Genomic DNA, 25,211 nt, shown 5'->3' on the forward strand with positions numbered 1-25,211 from the left:
CTCCCACCTTTATGTCATCTCAGGGTAAGGGAAGAGATCCAGGTGGATGGGAGCTGGGAGGAGCTTTAGTCGGCAGGCATCTCAGCCCCTGCCTCGTGCAGCCCCAGATGCTGAGGCCCATGGAATGACAGTGCCAGCCCCCACTACTAGCAGAGCATCACTGTTTTAGATAGATGCTCTCACCTAGGTCTCCCACTAGGTCATCATAGCATCCCAGGGGGAATTACTTCGTCATTAGCAGCCTGCACCCACAACAACTTGGCTTTATCCCACTGTTCAGTTGGGTGTCATCTCCTGGCTTTACCTGACACGGCCTCGGCAGTCAGAGCTCCAGCTGCAACCTTCAGGCCCCTCTGTCTTTGTAAAGGCTAGTTCCTCTGCTGGGACTGTCCCCTTCCCAACCTCCCCTCTTTCCAAACGAGCAATGTGGCACGCCCCTCATGTCCTGCCCCTCTGAAAAACGTTCTCTTCACGTGTATATCTAATAACACATATGTCATGACTATTTTATTTTATTTTATTTATTTAATTGACAGAGAGAGAGAGACAGCGTGAGAGGGAACACAAGCAGGGGGAGTGGGAGAGGGAGAGGGAGAAGCAGGCTTCCGGCCGAGCAGGGAGCCCGATGCGGGGCTCGATCCCAGAACCCCGGGATCATGACCTGAGCTGAAGGCAGTCGCTTAACCAACTGAGCCACCCAGGCGCCCCACGACTATATTTTAGCACTCAACACATTGTAGTCATTCATTCGTTCAACGCAATAATACAGGTTAAATGCTTAGAGCAATGTCGGTCACACGCTAACTGCTCCAAAAAAAGAAAAAAGTTAGCTCTCATCACTAACACCATTCATTCATTCAGTATTCATGGAGTGTCTCAGGCTCTGTGCTGTTCGGCCACAGCAGCGAACAAGACAGCTGTAGTCCCCAACCACCCTACACAGCCCACGCGCCAAGTCAAGTTCCCACCTTTAGGATTTGTGCTGCGGGGAAACGCGGGGGCCCGCCCAGAGCTGGGACTACAGGTCCCAGAAGGCAGCGCGGCGGCGTCCCCGGGGGCCCGCATGCGCGCATGCGCAACGTCGTGACGCCGCGGCGGCGAGCGGGCGCTAGTGGCTGAGGCGGTGGGCCGCGGGAGGGGCGGGCTGGCGGGCGGCGGCCTTTAGGGCGGAGCCGGCGCCCGCTCCCTTCAGTCGGCCGCGGTTAGCGGACGGTCAGTTTCGGGCGCCCGTTTCTCTCGTTCTTCCGCTCGGCGCTCGCTCTCGTGCGGAGCCGCGGCCGCCTGCCCAGCGCTCCCTGCGGGTCCCCAGCGCAGCGCCATGTCGGAGCCGGGCGGCGGTGGCGGCGAGGACGGCTCGGCCGGCCTGGAGGTGTCGGCCGTACAGAACGTGGCCGACGTGTCGGTTCTGCAGAAGCACCTGCGCAAGCTGGTGCCGCTGCTGCTGGAGGATGGCGGCGAGGCGCCGGCTGCGCTGGAGGCGGCGCTGGAGGAGAAGAGCGCCCTGGAGCAGATGCGCAAGTTCCTGTCGGACCCCCAGGTCCACACGGTCCTGGTGGAGCGCTCCACGCTCAAAGGTGCGGGGCCGGGGGCCGGGCGTCGGGGCTCCGGGCGGCCGGGGTCGGAGGGCTGGGGGCCGGGGGGCCGGGACGCCGGGCGCTAGGGCCGGAGCGGCCTCCGGGCTGCAGATGCCCTGCGGGATGGGTCCCCGCGGCCGCCCGGCGAGGCCGGCGCCACACCCCCTGCCAGGCCGGAGCCCCGGGGGTGCCCCCTTCCGGGTCGCGGGGAACGAAGAGCGGGTGTCCCTGTCTTGCCGTCACCCAAAACAATGGGATCGCTTTGTCTGCTCGGGCCTCAAGATGGCCGAGTTGGGTGGAGACAGCGTCTCCCGGGCTGAGCGCGGGCGGAGGCCGCATCCCGGCCTCCAATGTCACATGAGCTTTTCGGTTTCGATTTGTGGCCAGGCCAGGCGGTCCTCGGGAGGGATGTGTCAGGGGCAGACCCGCGGAGCCGTGCGCGGCCTGGGTGTAGGGCTCAGAGCTGGGGGGAGCCCTGGCCGACGGGCGTCCTGGCCCTGCCCGGGCAGACCCAGGTGCTGAGGCCCAGAGAATGACAGGGGCCGGCCCGGGCCGCGAGCAGAGCATCCCTGTTCTGGGTGGATGTGCGCTCCCGGTCTGCCTCCTGGTCCTCACAGCGTCTTTGCGGTCTGGGTGTATTGCCCTATTTCACACGCGAGCAGACAGGCTGAGGTGAGATGACTCGCCCAAAGTCACCAGCTAATCCTGCTTCCTGGACTAGACTCAGCATCTCAGTGTCCGGTACACTGCTGGGTTTCACTAATCATACCCTTATATTTGTGTAATACTTAGATGATCCTAATGGTGACCCTGTGATATTTGAGTCTAGTTTACAGATTCTTTTTTTAAGATTTTATTTATTTGTCAGGGAGAGAGAGCGAGCGCACAAGCAGGGGGAGCCGCAGGCAGAGGGAGAAGCAGGCTCCCCGCTGAGCAGGGAGCCCGATGCGGGACTCGATCCCAGGATCTCGGGATCGTGACCTGAGCCGAAGGCAGACGCTTAACGGACGGAGCCACCCAGACCTCCCTAGTTGACAGAATTTTTTTAAAAAGAGAGAGAGACTTGGGTTAGGCACCTACTTGGGGAGAGGGAGCAAAAGGTTTGCATATTGCAGCAGTCTCCTCAAATAGTGACCTTCCCAAAGCAAGGCTAGACTCACCTTGAGAGTTGAGCTTGTCTTCAGGGAGTTTCCGGACTCTGTAGGACCACTTGGTAGTGGACGGTGAGCATATCTGACAGCACAGAATGGGTGTGGCACCGTCCATCTGGGAACCCCGGGGTGATGTCCACGTACATTTTAACCTTAGAACTAGGGGATTGGCCATTGTCTGAAAATGTTTGCCATCGAGCTTCTTATAATCACAAAAAAGCTGTACGGTTCTGTCAGTAACGGGATTTATACTGCCTATCTCACACACACACACACACACACACACACACACACACCCCACTTTCTTACAAAAAAGCTGTACGGTTCTGTCAGTAACGGGATTTATACTGCCTATCTCTCTCTCTCTCTCTCACACACACACACACACACACACACACACCCCACTTTCTTTCTGATAGTTTGTTTCTTTCAAAGGCCATTTCAGGAGATGCTTCATTGTAGCCTCTGTTTCTGTGAGAGGGTGAGAAGGTCAGAGTGTGAAAGAATATTTTTCTTAGACTCACATGGAATGTTCAAAGCAAATGAGCCATTCAGACATATTTAGGCTATTAATGTTGCTTAGGGTTTTCTGTTATGTTTGGGGTTATGTTTTCCAGCATGGAAACCACTAGTGTTAAAAAAATTTTTTTAACCCACCTACTCTTTCAGAAAGAGTATGTATTTAGTCATGATAGAAAATTTAAAGTATACAGGTAAAGGAAAAATCATCTGGAATCCTTTGACCTAGGTGTAGCCAGTGTCAGCATTTTGGAATCTTTCTGGTTATTTTTCAGTGAGTATGCATTATTTTATTAAAATGTATCTTAATTTGTATTACTGTATTTTGAGTAGTTTGAACTTGGTTAATTCTTGATCATATTTTCATTGCACAGTTTATGTATTAAAATCGGTGATTTCTACCTTGAATCTCAGTTTCTTTTTATGGAAAAAAATTGTAAGTTTTGTTTTTGCTTCTACACTGCTCATCAGTAATTGACTTTTCTCAAACATTAGAACTGAACTTTGCTAAAATTACTAGGGGGAAGCCCTATTTCTGTAGTATGCTTTTTAGTGCAAATCATCTTGATGGTACATTTTCTTATTTCCGCAAAGCAAATGTCCAAGCATCCAGGTCTTGACTCCATAATGACTTGCACTTTTGAACGTTGACTAAGGAATGAGAGTGTCTAAAATTGAAATCCTACCTCATTCTGTATTTATAAAAATAAAAAAGTATTTCTAGCAATTCAGCCTGTCTGTAATTTATTTTTCACTTAAAAAATTTAAAGAAAGACTGTATGGTTCCATCAGTCTTATTAGCATCCTGACTAAACTAGGATAATTTAGACCTAAGTCCAGACCCAGGTCAGTTGATAGGAGGGCTTTCTTCCCGGTAATTTTTGAGTTAACATTGGCTTTTGCACATTTAATCAAATGTGAGCATCCAATAGCTACTTACAGTAAGAAGGTAGGCTTGCTCTATAATGTGGAAAACAAATCTAAATTGTTTAAACTGAGTAAAGACTGTCAACAAGAAAGAAGTCATAATTTAGTGAACAAAGGAAATTGCTTTTATTTTATCCTCCCCCACTTTCTATGGAAAGAATTTTCCAAACACTTGTAATTGAATATAGAAGCATTTTTACATGAAGATATGTATGTGTGTGTGTGTTACATATGTGTATATATATATATACACACAAAGAATTTATTTATTTGACAGAGAGAGATTGAAAGCAGGAACACAAGCAGTGGGAGTGGGAGAGGGAGAAGCAGGCTTCCTGCCGAGCAGGGAGCCCAATGTGGGGCTTGATCCGAAGACCCTGGGATCATGACCTGAGCTGAAGGCAGACACATAACGACTGAGCCACCCAGGTACCCCTGAAGATATATATATTTTTAACCACCCCAGCTAACTGTAAACTTTCTGTTTAAGTACAGTATTCCTTAAAGTGTAGAATAAAGATTGCGAATTTAGTGGTTTATTTTGATACTAAAGGATTGGAGAGTTGGTGGGCAGGGGGATGTTAGCTCCTGTGAATTGAAAAAGAGAAATCTCTTTCCTGTAATTCCTGGCCTGTAGAAAATTGTTTTCTTCATAGTGTCTTTCTAAAATTATAACCAGGGGCGCCTGGGTGGCTCAGTTGTTAAGTGTCTGCCTTCGGCTCAGGTCATGATCCCAGGGTCCTGGGATCAAGCCCCGCGTCGGGCTCCCTGCTCCGCAGGAAGCCTGCTTCTCCCTCTCCCACTCCCCCTACTCGTGTTCCCTCTCTCGCTGTGTCTCTCTCTGTCAGATAAATAAATAAACTCTTTAAAAAATAAAATAAAATTACAGCCAGATAGGTGCTCATTGCTTAATAGGCATTTTACAATTTTAATGACGTTCTGTAGCAGTTTTTACCTGAGGTGCATTTTTGGTTGGGTGGTAAAGGTAGGAGCGGGTAAGAGATGCTCCGGCTTGGTGGCGCCTGGGTGGCTCAGTCGTTAAGCGTCTGCCTTCGGCTCAGGTCATGATCCCAGGGTCCTGGGATTGAGCCCCGCATCGGGCTCCCTGCTCCGCGGGAAGCCTGCTTCTCCCTCTCCCACTCCCCCTGCTTGTGTTCCCTCTCTCACTGTGTCTCTCTCTGTCAAATAAATAAACAAAATCTTTAAAAAAAAAAAAAAAAAAAAGGAGAGATGCTCCGGCTTGCAGCTGGTGAAACTGGAGGATCCAGGAGGGCTCTAGCTTGTTAGTGACCAGGCTGGGATCAGGTGCTGTGGGTTTTTGTTTTTGTTTACATTTGGGTGTCTTAGCCTTAGTACTTTGTCTTTAAGACTGAAAATAATGGCTGCCTTTAGTCAATACTTATTCTAAGCTTGGGATTCTAGTTTTTTCTAAAATATATAATTTAGGGGGTTTTACCTCCCCTTCATTAGTGCAGAGATGGCTAGGGACTAGAATGTGAAAGAAAGCTAGAACTTTTTACAGTCCTCAACTTCTTAGAGATACAGCAGTGTGGAAGGTTTAATGGGGAATGTTTTTTGTGGATTTTAAAAATGATTTTTCTGAGGACTTAATTTCCCTAAAGGATGAAGAAATGATGACTAAAAAGTACGCATTTCTGGCCTTTGCTTTTTCCCCAAAATGGTTAGTAAAATGGTTAATAAATTCACAGGAAGACTTTTCTGTGACAGCACACTGCCTGGAAGCCCTCGGCCAGGAGTCCGTCAGCCGGGGTTCCTACTGTCCTGTGCTGTCACACCGTAGGCGGGGCCCGGCACCCTTCGTAGGACAGACCGGTCTGCAGCTCGCTGGGTTTGACTCTGCAGTTTAGCATGACAAATGACATTTACGGGCAGCAAAGGGAAAACCGTCATCACTGTTTTTTTTTTTTTTTTTAAAGATTTTATTTATTTATTTGACAGAGAGAGACATAGTGAGAGAGGGAACACAAGCAGGGGGAGTGAGAGAGGGAGAAGCAGGCTCCCCGCAGAGCAGGGAGCCCGATGTGGGACTCGATCCCAGGACCCTGGGATCATGACCCGAGCCGAAGGCAGTCGCTTAACCAACTGAGCCACCCAGGCGCCCCGTCATCACTGTTTTTAAAAAGTAAAGATGGAGGGAAATTGTTTGCCAGCGTTGTAGCGTATTATGTGGGCTTTAACCCTCCTTCCCGTTGCTAACGGTATTATGAATGGAAGTCTTCAGGTTGAAGAGAAAACTCAGGCTTTCTCACCATGCCCTGAGCCTCGTGCCAGAGCAGGGAACGGTTGTGGCAAAGAAGTCACAGCCCCTCAGAAGGAGGACAAAGGGGTGATGGGCATCGAGGTGACGGGAAAAAGCATCAGATGCAAACATGTGAGAGAAAAGGGGGAGAACGTCTATGATAGTGATCAACCAAAATAATGTGGTGTTCGTATGCTTTGGATTTTAAGAGGAAAAGAAGATCAAAGATAAGGAGAACCAGGAACGTGTAACAAGGAATTTGGTAGTTTGTGTGGGCCAAAGAGAGTAGCTGGCTGCCTTTAAAGGCTGGATGGAGAAGACACTTGCCCCGAGGCTGGGAGAGAGTGGGGGGCGGGGAATGAGGGAAAGATCAAGGACGCGGGGAGCTGGGCGGCCTCCTTTACCAGTTTGCTGGCCTCCTCTTACCTTTCGTGTTCACCACACTTTGTGAAAGCCCGCCTGGTCTCCCTGGGGGAGGAAGTCCGAGTCTTAAGGTAATTGAATGCACATCTTTTTTGTTTCACTAAGTGAGATGTAATGCTCACCTAGTTCACAGTATAATGATGCAAATCACTCTTAGTTTGAAATACATTCAGCTGGTCTTTAAATAGAAATTTAGGGGCACCTGGGTGGCTCAGTCATTAAGCGTCTGCCTTCGGCTCAGGTCATGATCCCAGAGTCCTGGGATCGAGCCCCGCATCGGGCTCCCTGCTCTGTGGGAAGCCTGCTTCTCCCTCTCCCACTCCCCCTGCTTGCGTTCCCTCTCTCGCTGTGTCTCTCTCTGTCAAATAAATAAATAAAATCTTTAAAAAAAAAAAAAAAAGAAATTTACACAGATTCGTGCTAAGTGACATTTTAAACATCTCTAGAAATTCAGTCAACTCTCAGAAGTTAACCAAAGAAATGTCCCCAGGTCACTAAATGTGTATCAGTGTGGCTCGCAGCAGAGGACCTGGCGAGGTGGCTCCCCACTTTCTGTACCGGCACTTTGATTCCCGGAATGTATTAACAGGCAGTACATTAGGGGGCCGTTATGTATTAATCAGTAACCCAGTAACAGCAGCAGTAGGAAAGGGATTCAAACTTGACTGAAAGCCGTATTGCCTGATAAAATATGCAGATTGTGTTAGCTATAAGCTTCTAAATATAGCAGGATTAATAGCTTCTTTGTAATTAAGAATTAACTATCAAGTGTCTTGCCTCCTCTGAACAGTTAAAAAAAATGTTTCTGCAGAAGTAAAATGTTACACTATTATTATTTGGAAGATGTAATAATTTATAGGGAGGCAAAAAGGTTAAATTATTTGATGGCAGTTTATAAAACAATGACGGGTTCTTTCTACTAGGAATCAGACATACTCAGACTTCATTTGATCTCTTTTTATGGAGAATAAGCATTAAAAAACTAATGGGAAATGTATTCTGTGACTTCCATAAATACTATCATCAAAAGATCAATTAGGGTTTTAACGAAGCGGTAGAGGATACCTACTGGATACTCTTGTCTGAGGATTGTGTCTGGGTGTGCCTTCCCGAGTTCAGGCCGCGTTCTGCTGCATTGCAGTATTCCCGGTGGGGAGCTGGGAGCTGGGCGTTCCCAGCAGGGCTGAGACCGAGCAGAGCCGTGACTCATCTCATGGCCTGGCGCCCGGTTCCTTTAACCCTGTTTGCATTAAGAAGTGCAGGCAGCGTGGCTGGATGCTGCATCGAGTGGGCATGTTTTCTGTGTGATTTTATTTATATAGATGGTGAATTTTGTCTCGGAGGAAGAAATGATTCAAAGTTAACATACCATGCTTTTAGTTTCATCAGTAATTTCCTTTAATGATTATAAAGTGTTACTTTTCCAAGTACTGTTTGGATGCTATCTTGATGACGTATATTTTATATAATTCATAGAACAGAATTTGGAAAGTTGAGGGAGAAAATATTTCATAATCCTACCAACCTGACAACTGTTTTAGTTTGGGAGTATTTCTTTATGTTCTGTTCATATGCATGCATTTTAGAGATTGCAGTCATATGTGTGGTTGGTTTCAGGCATTGTGATCTGTCTTGTGGTTTATCCACATTTTGGTAGTTAGAAAACCCAATTGATTTGTTTAGTTGTTTTTTGTTTGTTTGTTTTAAGTTAGTTATTTTAAAAAAACATCTAGGGGGGCGCCTGGGTGGCTCAGTCGTTAGGCGTCTGCCTTCGGCTCAGGTCATGATCCCAGGGTCCTGGGATCGAGTCCCACATCGGGCTCCCTCCTCGGGGGGAAGCCTGCTTCTCCCTCTCCCACTCCCACTGCTTGTGTTCCTGCTCTTGCTGTCTCTGTCTCTGTCAAATGAATAAATAAAATCTTAAAAGTAAATAAATTAAATAAATAAATAAATAAATAAACAAACATCTAGGAAGTACCTGGCATAGTAGAATACTTGGCCACCTCCTCTCACTTCCTAAAATTAACTAAAAACACTATTTTGGAAGAGTTATTGTCTTGACAGATATACTAATATTTTTTATCTTTTAGTGTAAACTTTGTATTTGTCTCATCTTAAATAGCTTTTGCTCAGACTGTATGCCCAGATTTTCATAGTTGTTGGTGCTTAAAGAAACTTTATAGACCACCTAATTTAATATCCTACCCCTTCTTCTGCTGCCCCTTGTATTTACTTTTTATTTTTTTTAATTTTAATGCTAGTATAGTTAACATACAGTGTTATACTAGTTTCAGGTATACAATATAGTGAGTCAGCACTTCTGTACATTACTCTGTTTATCATGAATGTACTCCTAATCTCTTTCACCTCTTCCACCAATCCCCCCACTCTGCTGCCCATTTTCCATTCATGAATTTGAAATCGAGAGGAAGAAAAATGACTTTCCCAAGATTACTTCACCAAATCTGCTGCCGTCGCTCCTACATCATGATTTAAAAGTGAAGGCGAACCACACATACCATGTTAATCCTTGGGTAGAAATTTTTGCCCAAGGTGACAGAATGATATCATTCTATCCAAATGATAGAATATATTCTATCCAAATGATAGAATATATCATTGCAAAGATAATTCAGCTGGAGCATTTGTGCATCTAGTGGATCAGTACTGGATCTAGAGGTTTGGATTATTTCCCATTCTTACAAATTTTAAGTTTTTCAATTGTGGTTTTTTAATGATTTAGAAATTTTGTTCAGGAGCCTCTGGGTGGCTCAGTCAGTTAAGCATCTGACTCTTGATCTCAGCTCTGGTCTTGATCTCAGGGTCATGAATTCAAGCCCTGCATTGGGTTCCAATGCTTAGCCTGGAGCCTACTTAAAAAAAAAGAAGAAGAAATTTTGTTCACATGCATCTTGAGCTATCTTATTGAATTCCAGTCAGCTTTTTTAAATGACTACTGTGCATGGTGTTTGCTCTGTGGAATCCAGCATGGTCCCTGCCTTGCAGGAGCTCACCTTTGGGGAGGAAGATGCATTCATAAATCGACCCCAGAGCAGGCCCTGAAAAGTGGTATGAGAGCAGAGGGGAAGGCTAGGTGAATGCCTCTCGGTGACCCTGTGGGTGTTTGTTGATAACGATTTTCTTGATGGTTGTTTGCACTTGGCAGGGGCGCTTGATGAGGGCTGGGGCGGGCCATGTGCTGGGGAGGACCCTGGGTTTGGAATCACAGACTTCTGAATTCTCACTTGTCTCTTTCCAGACACATGTTTGGGGCAATTTACTTAGATTTCTTACTTGGGAAACACGGGTAAAAATAGTCATGCCAACCCCCACAGTGTTGTTGTGAGCGTTAGGTGTGTGATAGACCTAAAGTACTTAGTAAAATGCCTGTCCATAGTGAGCGTTGAGTAAACACCTGAGCAGAATACCCAGAGTGGGAAGTGGCAAGTGCCTTCTGTGTTGGGAGTACGAGGGATGAGCCTGCCCAGAGGGGGTGGTGAGCACTGGTGTAGGGAACCCCTCCTCGCAGGGCCAGACCCTGCTCTAGTGCTTCCAGCACCCCCGGCAGGCCAGTGCCTCCCGACTTACAGAAAAAGAAATAGAGGTGCAGAGACGTTAACTACCTTGCCCAGGATCACACAGCAAAGTGCCTGGGCCAGGAGTCAGAAAAAAAAATGGGTAGGAAGGGAAAAATAGGTAGAGCCAAGTCATGTGTGGGTTTAAATGTCAGGTTGGGGGTAGGGTGAGCAGCTGATATTGACATGAATTTGATATCATATTTATTACAATTTGTAGAGGATGTTGGTGATGAAGGAGAAGAGGAAAAAGAATTCATTTCCTATAATATCAACATAGACATTCATTACGGAGTTAAGTCCAATAGGTGAGTAGTGTGAATATAATGTTACCTCAGATTATAAGCTTGTGAGAATTGAATGTAGATCTTAATTGACTCAGACAGACATTAAGAAAACTCAAGATTTCTGCTGTTTAAATTCATGTATTGAATTTAAATTAAATTAATTCATGTATTAAATTCGTGTATTGAATCACCTTTGATTTCGTGTATTGAAATTCAGAGGATTTCCAAGTCAATATAAATTCTAAAATATTATTTATTTTAATTGCTATGTCATGGCATCCATTTTAGGTTTGAGCCAAAATGTACTTAACATGTATAATAATCATTCTCAGATTATATCAGAATTTTCTTTATTGTAAATAACTAGTAAAAACCTAGTAAAGATTCTTAGGTAGAGATCTCATTCTTTTTAGTATAAATCCCTAAAGAAAGTATTACTGGTTCAGATGCAATGTGTCATTAAAGTCTTTAATGCATGTTACCAGATTTTTCCCACCTTCTAGAAAAGTGGTGTCAATTTACACTGCAGTAGACATATCCAAATTTAAATATGTAAATGTTTAATTTATACTGCATTGGCTTTTTAAAACTTTTTATTTTAAATAATTTCAAGCCTACAAAAGAGTTGCATGAATTCTATACAGTTGATAATCAGATAGCTGTTGTTAACATAGCCACATTTGCATTATCGCTTATTTTCTTGAACCATTTGAGAGTTAGTTATAGGCCACACCTGCCCCTTTACCCCTAAATACTTCAGTGTATTTCCTAAGAACAAGGACACTTCTATTCATAGCCTTGATACAGTTTTTAAATCCAGGAAATACTGGTACAACTCTACTCTTTATGTACCGTGTGCACACTCACATTGTCTCAATAATGTCCCTTAGAGTAATTCTCCCTTGATCCAGAATCTAATTCTATGTCTTTCATGACATTGACATGTTTGAGAAGTACACACCAGTGGTGATTAGATTGTGCATTTTTGGCAGGGATGCTATTACGACTTTTCCTTCTCAGTGTGTCACATCAGGAGGCTTCAGTGACTTTTTAGAATAACAAAGTATTATGTGTAAAGTACTGGCCTGGGGATGGAAAATTAAAATACTAATTTTTTTGAACTATTAATTCAACCATCTTTGAGCACCTGTTATGTGTAAGATTTGGCAGTAGGTATGCAGAGAAATAAAACCTGGTTCCCAAGAAGCTTGTGGTCTTTGGGGAGAAAGCTCTGCAGATGCACAACTAACTTACTACTTAGCAAAATCTTAGAGGCGCAGAACAGCATGAAGCATGGAGATTGGAGAGGGTGATTCTGGTTAGGGAAGGCCCCATGGAAGAGATGACAGAGTTGGGTTTTGAAGGTTGCTTGGAATTTCAGCAGATGTAGATTTCTTAAACAAAGACACAATAGCACATCACGTTTAGAGAATGGGACATCATTTTAAGTTGTGTCTTGGGTGGGGAAGAGGGTACATAGCAGGAGATAAAACTGGAAGAGTTGATTTGGGCCAGGCTGGGGGGGGGGCTGGAATATCCTCTTGCCACTTTAACCTGGGGGTGACTGTTGTTTATTAAAGCCGGTATGTGACTTAGTGCCATTAAGGAATGGTACAAACTAGCATAAGATCAGATTTAAGTACATCATGGCTTGTAACTTGCAGTTACTAGGGAGGTTTGTTTGAGGCCAAGATTATGAACTCAACCCATATATTAGACAAATTAACTTTGCCTGGTTTCATGGTCACATGCCAAACCTTAACCTTGATTCAGTTGTTCTCACCTGAGTAAAGAAAGGTAAGCCGTGTGTTTCCCTATTAGAAAAGCAATTCTTTAACGTGTTCTTAATATGACTTTTAAATTAATTCATTCAAATGAATTTTTAATTTGTGTGCAACACACAGAGGGCAACAGTTACTAAAACTGACTAGGAATGAGGCTCTTTGTTCTAATTTGTTCTTCTGCTTTCTTTTAGCTTGGCATTCATTAAACGCGCTCCAGTAATCGATGCGGACAAACCAGTGTCTTCTCAGCTCCGAGTCCTCACGCTCAGTGAAGACTCACCATATGAAACCTTGCATTCTTTCATTAGCAATGCGGTGGCTCCTTTTTTTAAGTCCTATATCAGAGAGTCTGGCAAGGCAGACAGGTAAAAACCATTTTTCCTTTGTTGGTTTGAATGTCCTATTTCACTTAGTGTTCACAAGACACCATGAAAGATGATGTGAAATTTGGGAATTCGGAGGGCAAAGCTAGTAAACCATATAAATCTGTTGCATCAATAAGATGTATATTATTATTGTCTGACAGATGTAAAATAATAGGATCTTTTGGAGACCAACGGCACACTAAAGTTTGAAGTGTTTGTTAACCTTTTTAGGGATGGTGATAAAATGGCTCCTTCAGTTGAAAAAAAGATTGCAGAACTTGAAATGGGGCTCCTTCACTTGCAGCAGAATATTGAAATTCCAGAGATCAGCCTGCCAATTCATCCCATTATTACAAATGTTGCAAAACAGTGTTATGAACGTGGAGAAAAGCCAAAAGTTACAGACTTTGGAGATAAAGTTGAAGACCCAACTTTTCTCAATCAGTTACAATCAGGAGTTAACCGCTGGATCCGAGAAATTCAAAAAGTAAGAGCATGGTATTGAATATGTTGTATAAAGTACTTTGCTCTTCAATGTCTCTGAGAAACTGGTCTGAGTTTTTGTCAATGAGGTGATGTGTCCGATGATGTTAGCAGTGCTCTCCGTGGGTCCTGGGACAGCGTGCGGTTGTTTAAATATTAACCCTGAGAGAGTGTTGATCCCAGCTGCCTTATACCTTTGCTTTCATTTATTAAACCAATTATAGTTGACAGGGAAGGAAATCTACTTGAAATATAAAAATTACGTTGTAATGCATGTGTTTAGTTAATGATACTTTTCTATCTTTATTTAAATAGTGAATACTCTTGAATATTATCTGTCCTTAAAGGTGACCAAACTTGATCGAGACCCTGCCTCAGGAACAGCCTTGCAGGAAATTAGTTTTTGGTTAAACTTGGAACGTGCACTATACCGTATACAGGAGAAGCGAGAGAGCCCGGAAGTTCTCCTCACTCTGGATATCTTGAAGCACGGCAAGCGTTTCCATGCCACTGTCAGTTTTGACACTGACACAGGTAAGCACTGGAGCTGATAATGCGATCAGTAAGTTATGGGTCTGACTTTTGTGAGATCTTATGATTTCAGTGGAAGTCAGTAGATGGACCATCACATGATTTTCCCACACACATTGCTTCTCCTTCTGGAGTTTTGAGAACATAAGCCAGTTTCTAGGCCTGAGTAGAGAGTCCTGGGAGTTTCCCTCCTGTTTCTCAGTTATTTGGTTCCTTGAGTAGACAGTACTTTTTTAGTATAAAGTCAAGTGTGCTTTTGACAATCCAAGCAGGAAGACAGTTGACATTAAGCAGAAGTTATTTGCCCACAGGACTGTGGAAGGAGAGCTGGACAGTGCTTTCTCTTCCTCTTTTACCTGTCCCCTTTTCCCCATTCTCTGCCTTTCTCCCTGTTCTGAAAGTGGTCAAGATAAATTTAGTTTTCTGTATGCACAGCAGTGTGAGTGATGTATTAGCACATGCTGGGCACTCCAGGGTTTGGATGACCAGGCATGGTTGGGCACTTCTCTACAGCTCTGCCCCCAGAGAATATTAGAGCAAGGAATCGGGCTGTAGTACTGGTCATGCTCTTTTCCTACCCCTCCAAAAAAGGCATGCTACCCACATTTTAAATGTTAACGGAAGTTCCAGGTAGAAATCTTCTAGTTACGTGGATCACATTGCACATGTTACCTGGGCATTCACTAATGCCGAAAGGCATGCCTTGAAATTTTCTTTTTAAATACCTCTGAGACTTTTATTTCTTTCCTAATACTTTTTGTTTTTTCTTTCTTCTTTTTTTTTTTTTAATCTTCTGCTAGAGGAGTCAGAAAGTAGACTAGACCCAGGTGCTTCTGGGATTCTGTGTCCATAACACACTCAGCTCATACGAGCCACGGGTGTACCATTTATATTTTAGTGTTCCTAAAGGTGATAACATTGTAGTTTTTCTAAACTTAATGTTACTCGTAGAACATTTAGATGGTATAGAAAGCAATGAAATTCATGGGTCCGTCACCCACAGTCTTTAGAGTATGCGTGAGTTGACTGATATTCTTAAAAAAGCAATGAGACTGTCATTAATTAACAGGGATCATCCTGTTAATAACATGTTCCTTTTTTTCAAATATCATAAATAGTTTCTGTGTCACTGACTCTTCTGCGACAACAGAATGTCCCGTTGTGAAGCTGTACTGTGGGTTACTTACCAGGTGTTAGGCTGTAAGCAGTATCCTCTTAGTTGTATTCCTTTTTCCTAATGAAGGTATGGTTGACTTATAACATTATACCTGTATTACTTTATATGAAAACCATTAACCGTTTCTCTGTTAATCTAGGTCTAAAACAGGCTTTGGAAACTGTGAATGACTACAATCCTCTGATGAAAGATTTTCCTCTGAATGATTTGCTGTCTGCCACTGAGCTGGACAAAATAAGGCAGGCACTTGTTGCAATTTTCACCCATTTGAGAAAGATCCGAAACACAAAATATCCCATTCAGAGGGCACTGCGTTTGGTGGAGGCAATTTCAAGAGACTTGAGTTCTCAGTTACTCAAAGTATTGGGCACCAGAAAATTGATGCATGTTGCTTATGAAGAATTTGAAAAAGTAAGTTTTAATATATCAGAAAACCAACCTCAGGGCACGGAGATGAAAACATGCTGTAATAATAAGCTTCCTTTCATAAATTATATCCTAGGTTATGGTCGCATGCTTTGAAGTCTTTCAGACTTGGGATGATGAATATGAGAAGCTTCAGGTGTTATTGAGAGACATTGTCAAAAGAAAAAGGGAAGAAAATCTGAAAATGGTGTGGCGAATCAATCCTGCTCACAGGAAACTCCAGGCCCGCCTTGACCAAATGAGAAAATTTCGACGCCAGCACGAACAGCTGAGAGCGGTCATTGTCAGGGTCCTGAGGCCACAGGTATGCATCACATTTTTAAAATAACGTACATGGGTTGTTTTTATACCCTGCTCTCTTTTTCTTAGAATGCACATGAACTACTTACTTCTGTTCTGCACTGAATGACTCTTGAGTTCCATTTGCATCCTTTCACTGTCCTCTCTATGATATAGATTCTGTATTTTCTTTTTTTTTTTTTTAATATTTATTTATTTGACAGAGACACAGTGAGAGAGGAAACACAAGCAGGGGGAGTGGGAGAGGGAGAGGGAGAAGCAGGTTTCCCATGGAGCAGGGAGCGCGATGCGGGGCTTGATCCCAGGACTCTGGGATCATGACCTGAGCCAAAGGCAGACGCTTAATGACTGAGCCACCCAGGCGCCCCCTGATTCTGTATTTTCAATCCAAATCTCCATCCATTCATCCCTCCCCCAAAAATGCATGGACCCTAGAGCCAGACTTCCTGGGATTGATTGATTGATTGATTGATTGATTTTAAAATATTTTATTTATTTATTTGACAGAGAGAGAAACAGTGAGAGAGGGAACGCAAGCAGGGGGAGCAGGAGAGGGAGAAACAGGCTTCCCGCTGAGCAGGGAGCCCGATATGGGGCTCGATCCCAGGGTCCTGGAATCATGACCTGTGCTGAAGGCAGACACTTAACGACTGAGCCACCAGGTGCCCCTCCTGGGTTTTATTTATTTATTTATCTATTTAATTTTTTTTTAAAGATTTTATTTATTTGAAAGAGAGTACAAGCAGGGGGGAGCAGCAGAGGGAGAGGGAGAAGCAGACTTACCACCGAGCAGGGAGTCTGATGTGGGGCTCGATCCCAGGACCCTGGGATCATGACCTGAGCCGAAGGCAGCTGCTTAACCAACTGAGCCACCCAGGCGCCCCCAGACTTCCTGGGTTTTAAATCCTAATTTCATTGTTTAACGAGCTGTGTGACTTGGACATGTTTTTAACCTTTTCCCCAGATTCCTCATTCATAATTGCATATGTCTGAGATTTATTAAAAGAATTAAATGACTCCTTTTCTTTGTACATGCTTTTTTTCTTCTTAATTTACCTTTTTTCTTCACCAGTGATTTTCTTCCTTTAAAAAATCCAGTCCAGGGGCGCCTGGGTGGCTCAGTAGGTTAAGTGTCTGCCTTTGGCACAGGTTGTGATCCCAGGGTCCTGGGATCGAGTCCCACATCGGGCTCCCTACTCAGCGGAGAGCCTGCTTCTTCCTCTCCCTCTGCTGCTCCCCCTGCTTGTGCTCTCTCTCTCACTCTCTGTCTCTCTCTGTGTCAAATAAATAAAATCTTTAAAAAAAAAAAGAAATCCAGTCCAGGGGCACCTGGGTTGCTCAGTTGGTTAAATGTCTGCCTTCGGCTCAGGTCATGATCCCAGGGTCCTGGGATCGAGCCCCGCATCGGGCTTCCTGCTCCGCGGGAAGTCTGCTTCTCCCTCTCCCCCTCCCCCTGCTGTGTTCCCTCTCTCGCTGTGTCTCTCTCTGTCAAATAAATAAATAAAATCTTAAAAAAAAAAAAAAAATCCAGTCCAGAAATAATAAGTGGACTGATATACAGTTGACCCTTGAACAACATGGGGGTTAGGGGTGCCGGCTCCCTGTGTAGTCAGAAATCTGTATGTAACTTTTGACTCTCTAAAAACTTAACTACTAGGGCACCTGGCTCAGTCAGTGGAGCATGCGACTCTTGATCTCGGGGTTGTGAGTCCAAGCCCCACCTTAGGTATAGAGATTACTTAAAAATAAAATCTTAAAAAAAAACAAAAACAAAAAAAAACCTCCCTCTGCCCCTCGCCCTGCTGTCATGCTCTCTCACTCTCTCTCTCAAATAAATAAAATCTTTAAAAAAAACCCAAAACAATAGCCTACTATTCAGCAGAAGCCTTACTGATAACATAAAGAGTTGATTAACATATTTTGTATGTTATATATGTTAGACACTGTATTCTTACAGTGCAGTAAGCTAGAGGAAAAAAATGTTACCAAGAAGGTCATAATGAAAAGAAAATACATTTACTATACGGGATCAAAAAAAACCTGTGTATAAGTGAATGCGTAGTTCAAACCTGTATTATTCAAGGGTCAACTGTATATGAATGGGGGATCTATAAATGAATGGATCTCTGACAAAGCCAATATATAGCAAGTGTTAAATATAGACTCTAGGTGGGGACATACGGGTGTTCAGGCTGTAATTCTTTCTGCACTCCTATAGTTTAAAAATTTTTGTAGTAAAATGTTGGGGGGTGTCCAGTCTAGAAATCATGCCATGCAGGAAGCTTCATTCACTGCATGGGAGTGCCCACTATTTGTAGTAAATTGATAATAATGAATTCTCAGCATCTTTTTGTGCCGTGCGCACGGATCGATGTGTGCAGGCATGCGTGTGTGTGTGCTGGCTTTAAATGTTAGCCCTTTATCTGTGGGAGATCTGGTTCTAGTGCTGATTCCTTCCGGCCTCGGGTTTCTTAACCCTTTTTTCCCACGTACCTCTTCTCCTTTACCGTATTTTTAAAAGATTATTGTATAGTTTATTTGTAAATCACGCAGTACATATCCTTTATATCAGTAAACTTTATGATAAACTTACATGTGCATGCGTACATTCTCAATGTTTTTACTGGAGTGTTTATTCCCATTGAATATAACTATTGAGATGGTTGGATTCAGACTGTCATTCACAGTTTGTTTCCTGCTTGTCTCACTTGTTGCTCCTCTAGTTCTCTGCTGCCTCCTCTCGTCTTACCTTCGTCGTGTCACTTTAATTCCTCAGTAGACTTGTAGCTGTATTTCTCTGAATTTTCTTCCCTAGCGATACTCTAGGGATTACAGTATGCATCTTTAATTTATCATGGTGTACTCGATACTAACATCCAGTGAACTGTAGGGCCCTCCTGCCACCGTAGCTCTGTTACCTCTTTGTCACGTGTATGACATCGTTACATGCTACAAACCCAACAGTATAGCGTTGTGAGTTTTGTTTTAAACAGTCACATTCGTTTTAGAAAAATTAGGAGAAGAAAGAAAAATAGTATATATAATCTTTTACGTTTGTCCACATATTAACATTGCCCGGTTCTCTTCATCCCTTCCTGTGGATCTGACCTACTGTCTGGTGTCTCTTCCCTGTAGTTTAAAGGAATTTCTATAGTATTTCTTGTTCCATAGACCTGCCAGCAACACATGCCCCCATTTTGTGTTTATCAGGAAAAATATTTCACTTTCATATTGGAATGATCGTTTCACTGGATATATTCATATTGGAATGATAGTTTCACTGGATATAAAATTCTCAGTTGACAGTAAGTTGCAAATCTGCGCAGACTTTTCATTCCTGTAGGGCTCCCCGGGGTCTCCTGTGTGTGTGTGTGTGTATAATTTATTACCTCAGCCCTTCTCGGGCTCTCCCATTTTCAGAATCTCCCCTTTAAACTTATTGCTGTTCTGCTCCCACCAGCAAAGCCGCAGGTTTTCACTGCCTGAGCTGGGGGATGGGAGCACCTCCAGGCAAGAAGGCCAACAACTAACTGTTTACTTAACTGATTTGGTAGCACCTTTTTTTTTTTTTTTTAAGAGAGGAAGAGGAGGCTAGGTGGGGGGACAGAGGAAGAGGGAGAGAGAGGATCTTAAGCAGGCTCCATGGCCAGCATGGAGGCCAACACAGGGCTTGATCTCACAACCCTGAGATCATGACCTGAGCTGAAATCAAGACACTTAACTGACTGAGCCACCCAGGCGTCCCTGTTTTGTTTTTTTTTATTTTTTATTTATTTTTATTTTATTTTATTTACTTGAGGAGAGAGAATGAGCAGGGGGGAGGGGTAGAGGGAGAGGGAGAAGCAGGCTCCCCGCCGAGCAGGGAGCCTGACGCGGGACTAGATCCCAGGACCCTGGGATCATGACCTGAGCCGAAGGCAGCCACTCAACCAACTGAGCCATCCAGGCACCCTGTTTTGTTTTTTTTTAGAGAGATGGTTTGGTAGCACTTTGTCATGAGAAAAGATATCTGAGGTTGTTGGCTGCCTTTGGTTGTTTTCCATTGTCCTGAAAAAGCTATTTTTAATAATTTTGTTCAATTTTTGCCTTCATACTACCAGCATCAGGAGTACTCAGAATGTTTTTAAGTGCATAAAAGAAACAATTTTTACAAAGAAACATTTATCTAAATTGTGATCTAGTAATCTATGTGCTTCTCCATGAACACATAAAATAGCAAAATCTAGTGATGGGCCATATTAATACCATAATTTTGAAGTAATAATGAGCATAAGCAAGATCTTAAGATATGTTCAAATGGGGGGCACCTGGGTGGCTAGGTTGCCTAAGCGTCTGGCTCTTGATATCAGTTCAGGTCATGATCTCAAGATCCTGGGATTGAGCCCTACCTCGGGCTCCCCACGCAGTGGGAGTCTGCTTATCTCTCTCTCTCTCTCTCCCTCCCCCAACTTATGCTAACTTTCTCTCTCAAATCTTTTTTTAAAAAAAAGGTATGTACAAATGTGATGAGGAAGTATTTTTTTGGTGACAAAGCTGTGGAACCTCAAACAACTATTGGTGACTGTTGCGTGCATTTATAGTTGTAGGAAATGCTAAATTTTAGTTAGGAGTTAGTGAAAATAATGATGATGATCTCCCCCAAACAAGTTCCCAGACCATCTGAATTTCATCCAAAACATCTGTGGACCCAGATGAAGCCCTCTCCCCCCCCCCCCCCAGCTTTATAATTCTGCGGGAGTATGGGCAGGAGATGTGTGTGGAAGTCTGACAGTTCCTGAGGTAAAGCTCATGCTCTGCTCTGCTCTCTGGGAGCTTCAGGGAACTGAACAGGGGAATTCTTCTAGCCTTTCTCTGTCCCTCTTCTGTGGTATTTACCCATGGATTATAATCAAAGTTTTATAAGTCAAAAAGGAAGGCTATTTACATTGGATGCTGAGTTTATATGTAGCGCTCCTGTGAATTACTGAGCTTTCCAATGCAGTTTTAATTGTAGACAAAACTTTGAAGAGGCAAGTACCCAAAACCCAGGTTTTAACATGTTATTTTAGCTTAAGAACTAAAACTACATTGTCAGAAGATCTTTACATGCAGAGTTAGAATATACTGTCGTATTTCTCACGGCTTTGTTGCGTTGTGGTTATAAAATGTTTGGCTAAGAGTTAAAAGCCTACAGCTCGGACTGGCTGTGTTGTGCGGTGAGTGCTCCTGGTGTCCGACGGAACAACAGTCTTGTGCGATCAACGTTTTGGTCACTAATCCTCCTCTTTCAGGTCACAGCAGTCGCCCAGCAGAATCAAGGAGAGGTCCCCGAGCCTCAGGACATGAAAGTAGCGGAGGTCCTCTTCGATGCCGCGGATGCGAATGCCATCGAGGAGGTCAACCTTGCGTACGAGAACGTCAAGGAAGTGGATGGGCTGGATGTCTCCAAGGAAGGCACAGAAGCCTGGGAGGCCGCCATGAAGAGATATGATGAGCGAATCGACAGGGTGGAGACCCGGATCACCGCTCGCCTTAGGGATCAGCTTGGCACGGCCAAGAACGCTAACGAGATGTTCAGGATTTTCTCCAGGTTCAACGCGCTGTTCGTCAGGCCTCACATCCGTGGGGCCATCCGCGAGTACCAGACCCAGCTAATCCAGCGCGTGAAGGATGACATCGAGTCTCTGCACGACAAGTTCAAGGTCCAGTACCCACAGAGCCAGGCGTGTAAGATGAGCCACGTGCGCGACCTGCCCCCGGTGTCAGGCTCCATCATCTGGGCGAAGCAGATCGACCGCCAGCTGAGCGCGTACATGAAACGTGTGGAGGACGTGCTGGGCAAGGGCTGGGAGAACCACGTAGAGGGCCAGAAGCTGAAGCAGGACGGGGACAGCTTCCGCATGAAGCTTAACACTCAGGAGATCTTCGACGACTGGGCCCGGAAGGTGCAGCAGCGCAACCTCGGCGTCTCGGGGCGCATCTTCACCATCGAGAGCACTCGCGTCCGGGGCCGAACCGGAAACGTCCTGAAGCTGAAAGTTAACTTCCTTCCAGAGATCATCACACTTTCCAAAGAAGTTCGAAACCTCAAGTGGCTTGGTTTCCGAGTCCCACTGGCGATCGTGAACAAGGCTCACCAAGCAAACCAGCTGTACCCGTTTGCCATCTCGCTGATCGAGAGCGTGCGCACCTACGAACGGACCTGTGAGAAGGTGGAGGAGCGGAACACCATTTCCCTCTTGGTGGCCGGCTTGAAAAAGGAAGTGCAGGCTCTGATCGCAGAGGGCATTGCACTGGTATGGGAATCCTACAAACTGGACCCGTATGTGCAGCGCTTGGCAGAGACCGTCTTCAACTTCCAAGAAAAGGTGTGTTGTAATTTACTACCCCCACCCCCATCCCCTCAGGGTTGCGGGAATGAACTAAACGCAGCAATAGCTCACTCAGTTAACACAGTAGTTCTCCCATAGGAGTTCCTGACGGGTAGAGCATTGGGCCGTGTGAGCTGAAGGGGAGAAGCCCTTTTACTTACTGGGCTGTTGGATGGTGGTGGGGCTCCGGGAAGACCGTTAAGTAACAGCCTGAGTTTAATGGAGAGGTGAAGGACATAGGAGTCTGACCGAGTGAAATGAGAGCTTTATTACTGATAGAGCTGCACAGACAACAGGGCTCTAGATCTGCAGCCGTGGCCCTTGCTGTAGGCCCTCCCCCAGACCCTGGCGCAGCTGGACAGTGGTAAGCCTCCTGGCCCCGAGCCTGCTGCTGGGAGCAGGTCCGAGTGAGGGTGTGCGTCTGGTGCTCAGGGACAGAGAAGGCACTGAGCGGGGTACATCCATTTCCTGCTCCCGGACTTCTCAATCAGAGGTTTCCCTTCCCTCTGTGAGAACACAGGAGTGGGGCTAAGTGTTCACTGGCTACTCATGGAAGGACTCCTTTACCTTAAACATATGTTAATCGAGAAAAATATACATAAAAATAAAGGATACCATGAGTGGTGTTTTAAATATTAAATACGCTTTCCTTTAGGTGGATGACCTGCTAATCATTGAAGAAAAAATAGACCTGGAGGTCCGTTCCCTGGAGACTTGCATGTATGACCACAAGACCTTCTCCGAGATCTTGAACAGAGTCCAGAAGGCCGTGGATGACTTGAATCTGCACTCCTACTCCAACTTGCCCATCTGGGTCAACAAGCTTGACATGGAGGTGAGGGATGGGTGGTTACGGTGCTTTTCAGTTTTCTACTGTTGACCCTATTTTATAAGCTTATTAGTTTGTCACTAGAAAGCATTTTCCCACAGAAGTTATCAGCAATAGTCCAGTCTCCTCTCGAGAAATCCCACTGAGCTAACGGTGGGGCTGAGCTGTGTGGTACTAGCAACGCTCCTGTCCGTTCCGAGTTGCAGGTGGTGCGGTGGGGGGATTCTCTTTATTTTCGGAATATCCAACAACCTCCTGCCTGCCCTCGCTGCTCACCCAGTAACGTAGGAGGTTCTCCCTGGCATCCTTCTCTGACACGCTGCCCCCTCTCCACCACCCAGTTGAAAAAGAAGTGCTCAGGGGCACCTGCCTGGCTCAGTCAGTAGAGCACGGGACTCTTGACCTCCGGGTTGTGAGTTCATGCCCCATGTTGGGCCAAGAGCTTCCTTAAAAATAATAATAATAATAATTAAAAAAAAGAAATGCCTAGCAACCAAATACGTCTTGCTCCTGGTGTAGAGGATCGGGGCTCACCCCTGTAGAGGTGTGCAGGGAGGGGAAGTATGTGTGTGCACCTGTGCTTGTGTTTAAAACAAACATACCACCCACGTGGCTTTCTCGGTGGTGGATGTCGGCATCTGTGGAGAGCCCCAGGAAGTAGGATATTTCATGGCAGAGTGGCTCAGTGGGGAGCTCTGAAGCACCTTAGTTACCCATTTAGGGAGAAAGGAAGAGAAAGCCTGTGACCCGCAAAGGTGCAGTGTATCCACACATGGGACGCTACCAGGGCAAGTTCACAAACCCCACTCTTCCGAATCTACTGGAAGTCTCGGGGTTTGCCACAGCTGCCTTTACAGCATTCCCAGGATGGACAGACTGCATGAAGACATACAGGTGTCCTATTCATGGGACATTCACTTGTCTCATTCCGTATCAGAGAGAAGACTTTCTTCTTGTTAAAATGGGCACCTGTGTGTGCTGACAGGTGTTAACTAGTCTTACCTGGTGATTGTTCTGTAGTACCAACAAATACAGAATCACTGTGTCGTATACCTCAGGCTAATATGTTGTATGTCACTTATATCTCAGTTTTACCAAAAAGATGATGGTTTATTCCCCAAGTTGTAGATTGTTAGTTTTATCTCTGAGGCTGCCAGGAAAATGTTTTTGTTTTGTAAATTTTCTAGTATGTTGGCCAAACAGCGAGACCGTGACTGTATCTGGGTCCGTCTCCTGTCCCTTACAAGTCGGAGGGTTGGTGATTAGGTTAGCCCCCAGATGGAGGTCAGGTTCTCTGAGGCCGGGAGAGGGACGGAGTGAGGTAGGGAACCAGGGTAAGATGAAGGGTGTGGTAGCAACTGTCATCCTTGACCTGAAGCATTGACTTCCTATCTGACGCGCTTGTTAAGCTAACTTTTGGAAGGAGCACTGTTCTTTGATCCTACTTCTCTGTAGATTGAAAGAATATTGGGCGTTCGCCTACAAGCTGGCCTGAGAGCTTGGACCCAGGTGCTTCTTGGACAAGCAGAAGATAAAGCAGAAGTTGACATGGATACAGACGCACCTCAAGTTAGTCACAAGCCTGGTGGAGAGCCAAAGATTAAAGTGAGTATTTCCTGTGGCATCCAGTTTGCTAGTAAATCAAACAAAGGATTCTTCCCCTTGAAAAGTACCAGTGAGAAAGCCGCTTAACAGTGAAGAAACCTGACAGACAGCACCTCACCCAGGTGACCAAAGTCAGCATCCACCAATGCTGTCTTGTGCGCATTGTTTTACCCTGGCAATGTGTGCGATGTGGTGACAGGGCCGCTTTCCCCCTGGTCTTTGTCCCCACATCTCCCAGACTCATTCTGACCATGAGAAAAGATCAGACATTCCCCACGGAACACCCGACCGGTACTCTTCCAGCGTGTCAAAGTCATGAAAGACAAGGAAAAACTGAGAAAATGTCCAGGTTGGAAGGGATTAGGAGATGTGACGACTGTGTGTGCTGTGGGGGCCTGGGAAATCCGACTGAAGTCAGTATTTTAGTTAGTAGTGTTGCATCAATGTTGATTTCTTCATTTTGGTAATTGCACCATGTTAGATGGTAACATTAGAGGGAGCTGGTGAAGGGTATGTGAAAACTCTTCATACTTCCTTTGCAACTCTCCTGTAAGTCTAAAATAATTTCAAAAACAGGACTTTTTTTAAAAGTGGGAAATTTTAGAAAAAATCTACACTGGAAAAAAATACTCTGCCTTCTAAGCA

General features: G+C 44.8%; 1 protein-coding gene across 1 annotated transcript in view; it reads left to right on the forward strand.

The window, feature by feature from the left end:
• The first annotated feature begins 1,157 nt into the window (after nt 1-1,157).
• DYNC1H1 (dynein cytoplasmic 1 heavy chain 1) overlaps nt 1,158-25,211 on the forward strand; it is a 68,647-nt gene continuing 44,593 nt past the window's right edge. The window contains exons 1-10 of the mRNA XM_036086239.2: nt 1,158-1,574; nt 10,650-10,737; nt 12,692-12,865; nt 13,097-13,352; nt 13,696-13,882; nt 15,196-15,467; nt 15,559-15,786; nt 21,053-22,129; nt 22,788-22,967; nt 24,417-24,566. Of these exons, the coding sequence (XP_035942132.1) occupies nt 1,319-1,574; nt 10,650-10,737; nt 12,692-12,865; nt 13,097-13,352; nt 13,696-13,882; nt 15,196-15,467; nt 15,559-15,786; nt 21,053-22,129; nt 22,788-22,967; nt 24,417-24,566 (2,868 nt within the window). The 5' untranslated portion in view covers nt 1,158-1,318. The remainder of the gene's footprint in view (nt 1,575-10,649; nt 10,738-12,691; nt 12,866-13,096; nt 13,353-13,695; nt 13,883-15,195; nt 15,468-15,558; nt 15,787-21,052; nt 22,130-22,787; nt 22,968-24,416; nt 24,567-25,211) is intronic.

The sequence above is a fragment of the Halichoerus grypus genome, chromosome 8, assembly GCF_964656455.1.
Source record: "Halichoerus grypus chromosome 8, mHalGry1.hap1.1, whole genome shotgun sequence".
Taxonomy (NCBI): domain Eukaryota; kingdom Metazoa; phylum Chordata; class Mammalia; order Carnivora; family Phocidae; genus Halichoerus; species Halichoerus grypus.